Raw genomic sequence first — 13,510 nt, forward strand, 5'->3', positions numbered from 1 at the left:
TTCCTAGGATTGCACTCTTTTTCCACATCAGAAACCTCTAATGTTGTACCTGGAGTCTGGTGGGTCCTCTCTTCCAGTTTCAGGTTTACAGCTTCTAATGCTCAATGCAGTCAAAGTGTGGAAATGATGAGCCAAACCTTGGCAGAAGAGAACAGTGGAACTAAATGAGCCCCTTACAATGACAAATGCATCTACTAAGCTGATGATGATTGTTTCCAGACTCAAGTTAGACACATTACCAAATGATCTATGACTACCCCAACTCATTGACAGAGTATCGTCAGATGAGATGCTTGCAGATGTAAACACTGCTCTACGCACCATCCCCACAATTGGTATCACTGAAACCAGCGAGCTAATATACACCACTGCCACAGTAATCCTAGAAGCACTTGGGTAAGAAGATCAAGCCAAAATCAGAGAAACCTGGAGAAACATGTTAGTCAGTAAACTGAGGTGCAGTTGGCATCATATACTTGTATTTGATTGTTTAGCATTGTTTTTGTTTTTTAAAATAAAAATGCACTGCAAAAAGATTTCTTACAAAATATTCGTTCTGTGAACCTGTTTAAACTACAGGTCCAGGTAGTTTATACAGGTTGGCTGTTGAAAAGGAAAATTAAATTACCTGACAGAATGCATTGACCGCCACAGTATTCCTATATAGAGTGGGGGAGTGTATTGTTTCATTTCCTGAGCCTTTAAAATGCTTTTGATCAACATATTCACTAGGTGTGGGAAGGCTGTATATTGCCTTGTTAGCACATTGGTAATAGGCAAAGGTTGAGAGATCAGACCTAGTCAATATTACTCTATTGTGTCTGTGAGAAAAGTAAGATAGCTAGGAAAAAATGTAAAGAAATAGTAAAGAGAATGAAAAAATTTTTTTTGTTGTTGTTTAAAAAAAACACAGAGAAAAAATCTCTTAAAGAAAATGGGATAGGTGAAGAGAAGGGTGAGAGACTGTGAGAAAGGTTGAAGAAGGCTGCTGGAGGCAAACAAAACAGTATCAGCAGATTTATATCCTGCCCTCACCAAACACTGCCTGACTCATACACATTCATACACAACCAAGCAGACATAGGATCATATGAATACCTATACTGTCAGATATGCACATGGTCACAAATGAAAAGAACCTGATAAAACATTCTGAAACAATCTGAAGTGAATTCATTGATGCATAGATTGTGACTGGAATCATTTTCTGTCGTGTGTGCGTGTGTGTGTGCATATGTGTCTGTGCGTGTTTTGATGCATTTGAAACACCTACTGTAGCATGAAGTACCAGAAAGACTTTTGGCAAAAAAAATATTGCCAACAAGTTCCAAAAAGTTTATGCAGATAAGCTCAAAATGAGCATGTTTAAAGATGAGTGTGGTCACACACACGAGTACTGATATGGGAAGAGCCGATACATAAAAACATGTAATGATGTCCTTCTGAGGACCCAAAAAAGGTCCGATCCCACTGTAAAATTCTCTGTAGTTTATGTTGTTGTGTTGCTTGTACAATTTAGAGAGCAAAAGGAAATATGCAAGAGAACAAAAGTGCAGAAGGCAGGTTAACAGTACACTCAAACCTTCATCATCTCAAATGTTTGCTTTTAAATTTAACATTCAGAGAGGGCACCTGGCTTTTTCACACTACTTTCAAAACGCACTTTTAAAACAATTACCATAGTGAATTATTATACAGATTATTACAATTCCCCTTTGATTCAGTTTTTCAAAAGTGGACATATATCACGCTGCCAATCGACAGCATATAAATCTTATAATAAATGTGATAGATTAGCCACAGTGGCTAATTGTGTGCTAACACACACTCATCAGTCATTCAAAAAATGGCTTTTAATGGGAGGACCCAAGAAAGGAATCCATCACTTTTTAAAATGGCCTCCCTTCGCGACCATGCCAGGTGGGTTGTACTGCCTTCAGGGATTTGTAAGAATTGCAGGACAATTTATAAAGTGTATTTTAGTGCTCCTTTTTTATGACTTTTTTTTTTTTTTACTTCATACTTCAGAAAATCTTAGTTATCAAATATCTTATCAGAGGGATTTTTACTTATAAAATGTGTAATAGTTAGTGAACACACTTCACTGCCAGCTTAAAACAGATTTAATTTAGTATATTTGAGTTTGCAAAAAAAACCCAAAACATTTTGGCAAATAAGATTTTATCTTTTCTGAACAAAATCATTGTAAAGATGGAACATCTCATTTATGTTGCAGAATCCAAACATATCAAATCTGTTTAGTCATTAGTATTCAAACTTAGAACCAACAAAAGTACAGCAGTAATTATATAAATATATTTTCCTGAGTCGTGCTCTTTCACATTGGCCCCCATTTTATAACAGCGCTAGATAGTTGACATGTCTTGATTTCCTAATGCCATTTCTGGTCTTTTTTTCTCCTCTTTGCTGGGGATGACCTTCCTGTTCTAAATATAGAAAAGGAGACACCTCAGCCTGACTGTTGAAGGAAACTGTGTGCGCAGTGTGCTGTACGTGTGTGTACGTGCCTCTGTGCACATGTAAGGAAGCCTACCACTACACTGTGTTTACTTCAGCTGACAGAAGAAACATGGTGATGAAGGCAGACACTGACATGCAGATACTCAGAGCAGTCTGTTTCAGTCGGGACTGCCACAGACACAGACACACATTTCACTCCTTTTTCGCGTCTTATTTTTATCTTGATGTTTTAATTCGAGCGTTGTGCAGACCTCTGCACTTAATGGTAATGTATTCATAAAGTTTGGCATTGCTCACCTGGTCGAGCAGGCAAGCCATATGACAAAGCCTTACTGCAGGGGCCTGGGTTCAAGTCTCCCCAGGATGTTACCCATGTGCTATCACCCCCACTCTCTCCTTCCTTTCTTGTCTCTTACTATCCTGACCATCAACATTAAAAAATGCCAAACATATATTTATACGAGTTTACAAATCAAATACTATTATTTATTTAAAAAAAAACAAACAGGCATTATTAGATACTAACAGACAGTCAAGACGATTCAAGACGTCCTTGAACCTCATGAGGGTTGCAGTTTAGTTTCATTTGTGAAAAACTCGAAAAGTTGATTCTGTTCATCTGGACATAGCGTTTTCTTAGCGAACAGAATCAGGTTTTGGACATTTACTTGCCTGGATGATTGAGCATGCATCAATTTGTGAAAAACCAAAATGTAAAATGTTTTGATCAAATGTTAACAAAAGCCAATACTTCTATATATTTAAAGTACCAGGTTTTTGCAACACGATGAAAAAAAAACGTTAAGCAGAGAAGTGATGCAACTAAGTCTACAGGGGTTTTTTTTCTGTTGTATAAAGTCCTAAACTATATTAGATTTTAGGTAAATAGGGAAAAAAAACATAAGTAAATGATTAATAGGAAATAACTGGGAACTGGCTGAATTATAAGTATAGTCATATTAAAAGTGTTTCCCACTGGGCTACAGTAAAGTTTTCACACTAGGATTTTTGAAAAGCAGAAAAGTGAAAGGTCGAATTTATTTTATGTTTATTTTTCTCTTCATTTCTAGGTGGTCACATCCCTCTCAGATAAATGGTGTTTTGGAGTTTTATTTGATCTTCCTGTCTCATGACAGTGCAGAGCGTGTGCTAGCCTATAACAGCTCTGAAGTTTTTGAAGACTACACGCTCCGCAACCTAACCCCTGGAACTCTTTACACCATCACAGTAGCTGTAAGTCCATTGCGCCTTAATTTTGACTTTCAATTTGTTCGTTTGTATCATATTCATTCTTATGTTATTGTTTATGTGTGTGCATGTGTATATGTGTGCATGGCAGGCTTGTACAGGAGGTGGATGTACTTTAAGTCCACCAAGCCAGGCTCAGACTGAAGAGAGCACCCCTGAAAATGTCCCTGCACCACTGGTCACTCCTTTGTCCCCCAATGCGCTCAATGTCACCTGGACTCCTCCTGACACTCCAAATGGTGAGAGGGTACACACCTACACAAAAATACAAAACCATTGATTTTTTTAAAATAAATTGTTATCAAGAATAACATGAGCATTGAATGAAGTGGAAGAAGAAGAAGAAGAATGTCATGATGATAACAGCATGTGATATTAATAGACCTGAAGAACTGATTAAAAGGTGATGCTATTTACCATAACCCTGTGTCTATGACATAAATACAGATATAAAGGTTTGTCCGTGTTTCAAGGATGCTGTTCCTGTTACCGTGAAACAGAAGATCATTTACATGTGAGTGAGAGGAATCAGTTGAGTCTCCAGGAGTAGAGAAGAAGAAGAGGGAAACAGAAAGAGGAACTAAAAAGAGAGAGCACAAAGGACTCATAACGAAAAGAGAAAGAGACAGAGACAGGGTGAGAGAACAAACAATTTGAGATCGAGACTAATAGAGACCGAGAGGGAGAGGACAGCGCTTCACCAAGCTCCTTTAAGTGGATGAAAAGTGCTCCCTTTTGACTAAAGAGAGAACTGCAGGCTGAAAGAGCGTAGACTCGCTGTGATGGCCTTTCTCTCTGTTTTCTCTACTCCTCTACTCTCTCCTCTTCTCACCTTTGTCTTCTTCACCTGTCCCCAGTTAAAATCTGGGGGGAAAGTGTATTTTAAGAGTCTAAGGTGTCTATTTAAAACAGAATTTAAAGAGTTAAAGTGATCAAAAAAGGAGCAGCGTAACTACATAAGCTGTGTGGTTTATTTAGAGAAGGCAACGAGTGATCCGTATTCTATTAGTGTGATTCTCTCTCGTAATCAAAATTTGCAAAAGACTGATATAATCTTCTGAAAGGGAAATAATAGATATGGATTTGTATTTCTTTCTTTTTTTTTTAAATGTTTCAGAATTTAATTCTGTTTTCATCGTCCCACATCCTATAAATCAAAAATCAGTGCATGTATGTCTTCAGTCTAAGGACAGAATGCAGAATTCACCTGTAGGTAGAAAAGAAACATGGGGCATCCCAGTTTGTAGAGGTTAAGAAGTAACGTCTGCATTCTCTCTTGTGAACTGTTAATGCAGCTGTGTTGCATCTCTTTTACTTTTTCCCGATATCGTCCATGGCCTGCTAATTGTTGTTGTGTGTTCCAATGAAAATACACATTAATCAGCATAAGCTAAAACGCTGTCTGTGATAAAAGCACAGAAATACTCCCAAAGACGTGAAATGCATTATGAAATACGTTAGTAGTTACTGTAAAAGAGATTGGCCCCACTTTTTTAAACAGTTTATCTTGATTTCTGAATCGACATAGGTCAAGTCAGCAGATGTTTGCTTTGAAATGAACTCATGTGTTTTAATACAACTCTTAAAGGTAAGTAGTTAAATAGCCGTGAAAATACAGTAAGTTTAAGTAACATTATGTATGACATGGTGCACTGAAAATTATGTATTTATCGATAATCTCAAGGACTATATCAACAAATAGTATATCTCATGAAACCAAATTAATTAAGCGAAGAAAACCCCTTGATCCCCCTCCCATTTCACAGTCTCTTGACATACCACACACACTACCACATATTATCAAATGTTACTGTCATGCTCGTTAAAGTATGTGTAATTCCACAATGTGTGTGTGTGGAATGTGAATCGTGTGTGTTTTACGCTTAATGCCACACGAGTGCATTTTGCACCATAAACCCTGTGATGTGTGAGCATATTAGCCTGGATAAATTACTTAAAGCTTTTCTCAGTTGATGACAGAAATTTATAACAAGGGAAACACTTAATCATGATTACCCGATTATCTCGTGCTTAAAAAGCTTTAATTTTTGCTCAGAAAAGAAGAAGAGATCAGTACGTTTTTCCTCACTAACTCCTTTTTTTATACAAATGGATGGCAACAACCACGATGATGATGGTGATGGGTTCCAGAAGACCTAGATCCTATGTTATTTTCTCTTTCTCTCTTCCTTCCTCTCACTCTTTCTCCCCCCTTCTCCCCAATTCCGCAGGGATTTGTGGGGGATAATCCTCTCGGGGATTAGGTCGGGGCAACACGCAGACAAAGAGGGGAAATAAGCCTGTTATGCATTCGCTGCTTCATTTCCCAACCTGTCTTTATTACAGCCTATACTGATATGGGCTTATTCACACACACAAGCACATACAGATGTCCGCGCACATATGCACACGCTCTCACACGCATGTGATTGGCCACATTAAGAGCTCCCCAGATGTAGCTTGTGTCTGTGGGTTTTTTCGTGTCTTCATTTTCCTGATAGGTGTGTATATCTCTATTGAGCAATAATAAAACCCACACATGATTAAAGCAGAATAGACTCTTAGTTCTTAGCGCTGATCTTTTGAGCCCCCTGTATGCATTTTTATTAAGGAAAAGCACATTTGGCACCTTACTGTTTCATTTTTTTATTAGGTGGATGTAATGTAATGTAATGATTGTGCTGGTGTGTGTGGGTATGGATACGTGTGTACAAACTACATATGTGCAGTTTGTCCGTGTGCAGGTTAGAGTGTGCACACCTATTTGCACCCTTATTTGTGTGTGTGTGTGTGTGTGCGCCCGTTCATCGTAGTACAACTGTCCTTCTTAGGGCTTTTATCCTCCTAACACTCATGGTTACATTTGTCATTTCAGTGCTGTTTCTATCATTGGATCACTCTACCTGACTGGCAGGTCTGCAGCCCCTAAGTCAGTTTTCATTTGCATTGTAATCCAGTGACCCAGACTGCATCCCGTCATAGTAAAGCTCTCTTTATGATTGTAATGCCTCACACTATGGATGCAGTATTATTGCATATGAGTGACCAATCCAAACAGAGTGTAAAACTATCTCAGTATAACTATCTTCTGAAAACCTACAGGAAATGATCTCGATGAAAGCTTGTAATGGTTATGATTAGTTGTGATACTTAACATCACTGTCTAAATCGTTGCTCTTGGTCAGAGGTTATTCAGGGCAGGGGATGTGAGCAGAATGTGACAAGGAGCGGGAATTCCATGTTCAATAGACTTCTTTTATTGTAATAAATACTAAGGATTGTTAAGAAATGTCAGTTCTATTGTTGCCTGGGGTATTTTTTCCCTGTTATTTAAATTTTTATTCTGTCATGTTCTAATCAGATGTGTTCTTTTCCCAGGTATTATAACTAGCTACGGTCTCTGGCTGGATGGAGTTCTCATTTTAAACACCAGTTCCTCCCAGAGGTTCTTCTTGGTGGAGGGACTCTCTCCTTGGAGCCGGCATGTACTCAGGCTGCAGGCCTGCACAGCACGAGGCTGTGGCAAGGGACCGATGGTCAGTCAGTGTTATAGCATATAGTATAACAAACTGTAAGATGCTTTGTCATATAGTAATGCCTTATAAATAATTGTGTTGTTGGTGTTACTGACCGAATATTGGCTTTTGAACTTATTTTTAAGAGATACTTGAGAAAGATTTATATCCAGGGTATGGAAGTAGGCAAAACTGACCGGATCTAATGATCTGACAAAGAAAAAGGGAACAACGGGACTGTTATTGACACACAGGGGAGATTGGTGATGAGAGGTGGAATTAATTAAATTATGTGGGTAAGAAGCAGAAACAAAAGCAGGAAGTAACCACAGCTAGAAACATGAGAAAACTGAACTTTAAAGTAAAACCTCCAACAACTATCGCTGAAACACTGAAATATGAATACTAATTAAGATGATAGAGACAGTTGAACACAGAAGGCACAAGCAGAAAATAAAACAAGAAACAACTAAAAACTGGTGAGTACAACAGGGACCATGACATGAAACAGCAGAGTATTTTTCAACATGAATTCTAGTTTCTACCAAAAGTATGAAACACAAAACACAACATTACATTTTTGTCAAATACACCCGTCAAATTTAGCGTAGCAAAAGTTTTATAAAATTATGCATGAATTATTTTCATGAGTTTCATTAGCGCTTTAACTAATGCACAAAATCATATGTGGCAATGCCTGCACACACGTGTGTCTGTGTGTACGTGTGTGTCATTGGGAGTCATAAAGGTGATCGATTCTCTCGGCTCAATAACGAGGGTTGGTGTGGCCACGGTGACATTTGGTAGGAAATGCCACTTCATTTTCAACGACGCCTCTGACAACAGGCCATATTTTGGGGCACTTTTCCAATACAGATGCCATGTTTAGTCAAACACCAGGAGAACTGCTGACCTAGCAGAAAAAGAGAAGAGGAGGGTGGGCAGGTGAAGGAGGGTGAAACAGGATGAAGTGGAGAAGAGGAAGAGGTGATAGGATGGGCAGGAAAAGGAGAAAAGGAGTCGGAGAAGAAGGGAATTTCAGGCAAAAAGAGTAAATGATGAGGACAGAGTAAATGGCCAGAGCAAAGTGAGAGATGAGGTGGAAGGGAATCGAAGGCAGCAGAGGAGAGTCAGACAGGAAGAAATGAGACAGAAGAAGACTGTAATGATGAAAGAGGACGGAAAAATGGTGGCAGAGATAATGCCGGCCACTTGTGTAGAGTGGTTTCATCTGAAAATGCTTAGTTTTAACATTTCAGACAGGTTGTATCAGACTGAGAGAGGCATTATTTTCAGTTTTTTGTATTTCTCCAATAGCTGTTGGATGAATGAGTGTTAGTGGAGCTATGATAAAAATGCTACATATCTGTATTCTTCTATGCATTTTGATATCTGTGTTCTTCTAAGGTGGATGTGCGTACATTAGAGATGGCCCCAGAAGGTCCTATACTGTTGGAGCTGGCCAATCAGAGTTCAAGATCTCTCAGAGCACATTGGACAGCCCCTCCTAGAGCGAATGGGAACCTTAGCTACACAATATACTACAAAAGCAAAGGTAACAGCGAAAAGCTACATCTTTATCTTTACACATGCACAGGTCTCATATAGTATTTGCCAGGCAACAAACCCAACTTTATCTGTAAAACATTCACATCACAACTGTGGAAGTTGTAAAATGTGAAAGCCTCATTTTCTGAATAAAGATATGGATATGTTAATAATACACAGTCATTCCTACCGGGGTAAAAAGTAACATATAGATAGTAACATATCTGTTTTGCTTGAGACTCTGCCTATTGTGTAGACATATCCGCACTGTTTTTGGAGGGGTGGGGTAGGGTCAAAAAGGCTTTACAAAGACGTAAAGCCTTTTTATCAAGACCCATAGATAGAAATGGACATGTCAGTACAAATGCAAATTGGAATACACAATCACACTTCTCACTCACAAAGTCAGCTTGCACTGAAAGTCAGCCATGTAATGGGGAAGTAATCAAGAAGTAATCAGTATACAGTAGCATAGAAATGACAAGTTGTTGTTTCTTTTTGATACTGTGTCAATGATTTGAGGAAATGACATGGGAGTATAGACTATAAAAGTGGTATGAAGATAGGAGGAGGAACAAAGTCAAGTTGCAATTCAATAATAGTATAAAGAAAAAAGGGAGATGAGAAGCTCATATTTCCATAGATGGATTAGAAAAGACAGTAAAAACAATGTAAGATATGAGGAGCAGCAATACCACGGGGAGACAACAAAAGCAACAGATAGACTGGACATGGCGAGAAAAGAGAACACGCATATTCTCATTTTTTCAGTTACGCATATTCACAAAGTCTCTCCCTGTCATACACACTCACTGTCAGGCACTTTGATCTATGCCTCACAGAGAACCCAACAGATGAGTGGAGAGAAGGATAGAAGCAGTGTGGAAGGAAAAGAGAGACAGTGTTTCGCTCTAGTTGCCCATAACCTCCTGTTTCTTTGATACAAACGGCCTTCATCAATCCACACAGAATTACGTGTGTGTGGGTGTGTCTGTATAAATATATTGGATAGGCTTGCTTACTATGATTTTCTGATCCCTTTTCTTTGACTATCCTTGCATAACCTCAATATGGAGACCTCTCTCTTTCGATTACTCTCAAGTTAATCTCAGTGGGGGTTTTTCTCTCTCACGACCTCTCTCTCGTTCCTCTTTCCTTTTTCTTTCTTTTTTTATGCATCTCTTACAAGTCACTTTTCTGTCTTTAGAGTGGTAACACTAATAAAAAACATTCACTGTTTTTCATTATCTTTAGCTATACATTGCTTGGCCTAAGACCTTACATGTCTTTCTTTCTCTGTCTCTTAGATGGTGATGGTGCATTGGATGGAGGTACAGCAGCAGGCGTCTGGTTGTCTGTGACAGACCTGCAGCCTTACACTAGCTACAGCTTCTGGATCAGAGGCTGTAATACACAGGGTTGTATTGAGAGCCTGCCACTCAGTGTTACTACACTGCCAGCAGGTACTCACACGCCAAAGACTTTCTTATCATTATTAATTTGATCATTACTAGAACTGCATAATTTTTTCACTGTGTCTCAGTTTCAAATATCATGATCATCCATCGAAAGGCTCTAAAGGTTTATCCAACAGGTGCTCTTCATTGCTTCAGTTTACATCGTTCTTGACCTGCTCTTAGCTGGTTACACAAAAACCTGAACTTGCTATGCTAGATCAGCAAAGTTTAGCAGGGGCACCAAGGAACTGTGTCACTCCTTTGAGCAAGAAACTCATATAGCGAAATGCTACTGCCTGGTGAGGTATAGTTCAGAGTAGGGGTGAGGGAACTCCAGGCCTCAAGGGCCAGTGTCCTGCAGGTTTTAGATATCACCCTGGGTCAACACACAAGAATCAAATGATTAGTTCATTACCAAGCCTCTGGAGAACTTTAAGACATGTTGAAGAGGAAATGCAGCCATTTAAATCAGCTGTGTTGGATCAAGTCTAAAACCTACAGGACACCGGCCCTTGAGACCTGGAATTCCCCACCCCTGGTTTAGAGACTTGAACTGCCTGAGTTTGAGTCCACTTCAGACCATTAACAGTATCATTGTCCCTACTCTCTCCCTGCTTTCATGCCCACTGTCTGCATTGTCTATTTAAAAAAGGCTGAAACTATCAAAGGTAGATTCTCATAGGTGCAGTTTTCTCATTGCTTTCAACATCCCTGCAATTTTTACCAAATTATTAAACATTATTTATTTTCTCAATAATGCTATTTGTTTTTTTCCTCATTTTTTTGCATTTTGAAATTATTTAATCCTTTAATTTAAGTCACAGTTGATCTACAACAAATTAAAATTAAAATCCTTAGAAAAAAAATGATGATAATAGTATGACTGTGGTATTGAAATTTTTCTAAGGTCTTAATTAAATGACTGTTCTAGTAGATTTGTTTCTCACGCCACACACAAAACATGAACTGTGGCGATATTTTTAAGATTACTTTGATTTTAATTGCTGTTCTTGTGAACTGGAAAGGTTTATTTTTATAGCTTGCTCTGCAAAGGAAAAAAAAACAATTATTCACTGGAGTCGACATACACATCATTGACTTGACTTAATGATGTGAAAACATATTTCTGATTTACACAGCCTGTGTGTGTGTGTGTGTGTGTGTGTGTGTGTGTGTGTGTGTGTGTGTGTGTGTGTGTGTGTGTGTGTGTTTGTATTGTAATCGTGTAGAATAGAGACTGATTGTGCATACTGATAAATGTCAAAGCTGATCAGAGCAGTCTGGAGATAATTGTAACATGCACACACACATACAAACACACACACACACACACACCTATAGACACACATTTTACCACTTTAGCTAATGTTATCAAAAGGGTTGAATATGTACACCCTTGCACATACCACACCCATGTCTTAGTGAGTCAACAACAAAAGACAGACTTAGGAAAGTTCTCCTGTTCAAGTTCAAAACAAAGGCATAAGAAAGTATAAATTTTAAATACCAGACGTTTCCTCTCTTTCTACCTCTATGCCTCTGGCATCTCTTTAGACTTCTATAAGGCAAACTGTCTTGATGCGTCCTTGTTCTATGAAAGAACAGAGAGAAGATAGCAGAGCAAGAGACAGAGGAGCTGAGGAGGAGGAGAGCAGAGAGAGAGAAGTGAACATAAAAGTGCATAGTTTAAAACGATTAGTGACACCTCTGATATTGTACCTACTAACACAGCATGAGAGAGACACAGGCTCACCAACAGTGTGTTTTGCGTGTGCATATCTGTACGTATATGTGTGTGTGTGTATGTCAGAGAAGCAGGAATCATCTTTTGATGAATTAGCTAAATACACACACTCAAGGAATGAACTGGGTCATTAAAAAATCCACTGAATCTCTGAATGCAAATCAGAGGGTCATTTTAATCTAAATCTAAGTTCAGGTGTATCGTATCAATTCAGTAATTTGTTAAATGCTTGTTTGACTGTAAAAGAGCAGGATCTCCATTTCCGCGCTTTCCGTGTATTTTCCTACTAATCGACTGCTCACTCCATTCTGATAGCATTGTGGTGCCTTTCGAGTGACAGGATGTTCACTTGACCTATCCTAATTTGCTTATAATGCTGCCTCTTGAAACTCAGGAGGCTTTTACCCAACTACTGTTGATCTAAAATGAAGACGTGTTTTTTCAGGTGTTTTTTCATAAACACGGGTAAAATAAGAGCAGCCAATTTAGTCTGGTTTGAAATGGAGAGCAGACAGCCTACGAGAAGCAGTCATTAAGTCAAGTGCAGGTGATTGTTTGCACAGTTGTAGGAGAGGTCGACTAAGACTGGTGGTACAGAATATATAAGGTTGATAAAAACTGATTAGAAATAAAGGCCAAAGTTGGTATTAAATAGCCAATTAAGGTAATCCTCTGATATCTGTTGTGTTACACTCATATTTTGTTTTCTGTTTCTTAGTTTTCTGTTTTCCAAGCTTCCTTTCCTCTAAGGACTTAGTAAATCTTGTGAGCGAGAACTGGATAAGGATAGTGACACAATTGCAAACATAGCCACAAATAAGCCTTTAAAAAAATGGACAAGTCACATCTGACACACATACATGGTGATTCTTTAGTTGTTTTGTTTTTTGTTTTTAAAAAGGGCTTTTGTGTCATGTTTTTAAAATCGATGTGCTTTGTGTATGCATTAATATAATGAATGTATACTAGAGGGTTGAGTTATGTTGATGGACCACCACTAAATTATTCTGAATCCACATTGAAAGTGTTATTTTAGGCTTTTCTCACACATCGTGTATGCCTGTGTGCAGTTGTAACAGCCATCTTTAGAATAAGATGTCTTCAGCAATCAGTCTTGTTGAAGTGGACATCGCACAATTTTTGATTGAAGGGTCACTTTATACATCGGAGGGCCTGCTCTTATTTCACATAGTCAACAGTGCAGTCACTCTGATTTCCATCATGTACTTGTTGTTTGCAGCTTATCTCATTTTATTCTGTCTTTGCACAAATGTTCTGTGTTTCTGTTCAGCTATCATATTGATTCTGGCTTGTTTACTGATTTTCCAACACTAAGACTTTACTGTCACACTGAGCTAAGAAGACGTGGACTTTGTGGATTTAATGCAGTGTGTGTATTTGTATGAATGTGAGAGTGATGAGTATATCTGGTTGTGCTTTTTATACTCCACACTGTGAGAGGTGTCATTGCGTTACAGTGAAGTTGATCAGTTAGATGAAATGGACATACCTTTTTA

At 38.5% G+C, this 13,510-nt stretch overlaps 1 protein-coding gene across 1 annotated transcript in view; it reads left to right on the plus strand.

Annotated features, from left to right (window-relative positions):
- Positions 1–13,510, plus strand: part of ush2a (Usher syndrome 2A (autosomal recessive, mild)) — a 220,544-nt gene that overhangs the window by 110,206 nt on the left and 96,828 nt on the right. The window contains exons 43-47 of the mRNA XM_085452171.1: positions 3,552–3,714; positions 3,821–3,968; positions 7,108–7,265; positions 8,652–8,799; positions 10,100–10,255. Of these exons, the coding sequence (XP_085308297.1) occupies positions 3,552–3,714; positions 3,821–3,968; positions 7,108–7,265; positions 8,652–8,799; positions 10,100–10,255 (773 nt within the window). The remainder of the gene's footprint in view (positions 1–3,551; positions 3,715–3,820; positions 3,969–7,107; positions 7,266–8,651; positions 8,800–10,099; positions 10,256–13,510) is intronic.

The sequence above is a fragment of the Copadichromis virginalis genome, linkage group LG1, assembly GCF_057382275.1.
Source record: "Copadichromis virginalis isolate Kocher_CV1m ecotype Utaka linkage group LG1, C_Virginalis_male_GT1.1, whole genome shotgun sequence".
NCBI classification, from domain to species: Eukaryota; Metazoa; Chordata; class Actinopteri; order Cichliformes; family Cichlidae; genus Copadichromis; species Copadichromis virginalis.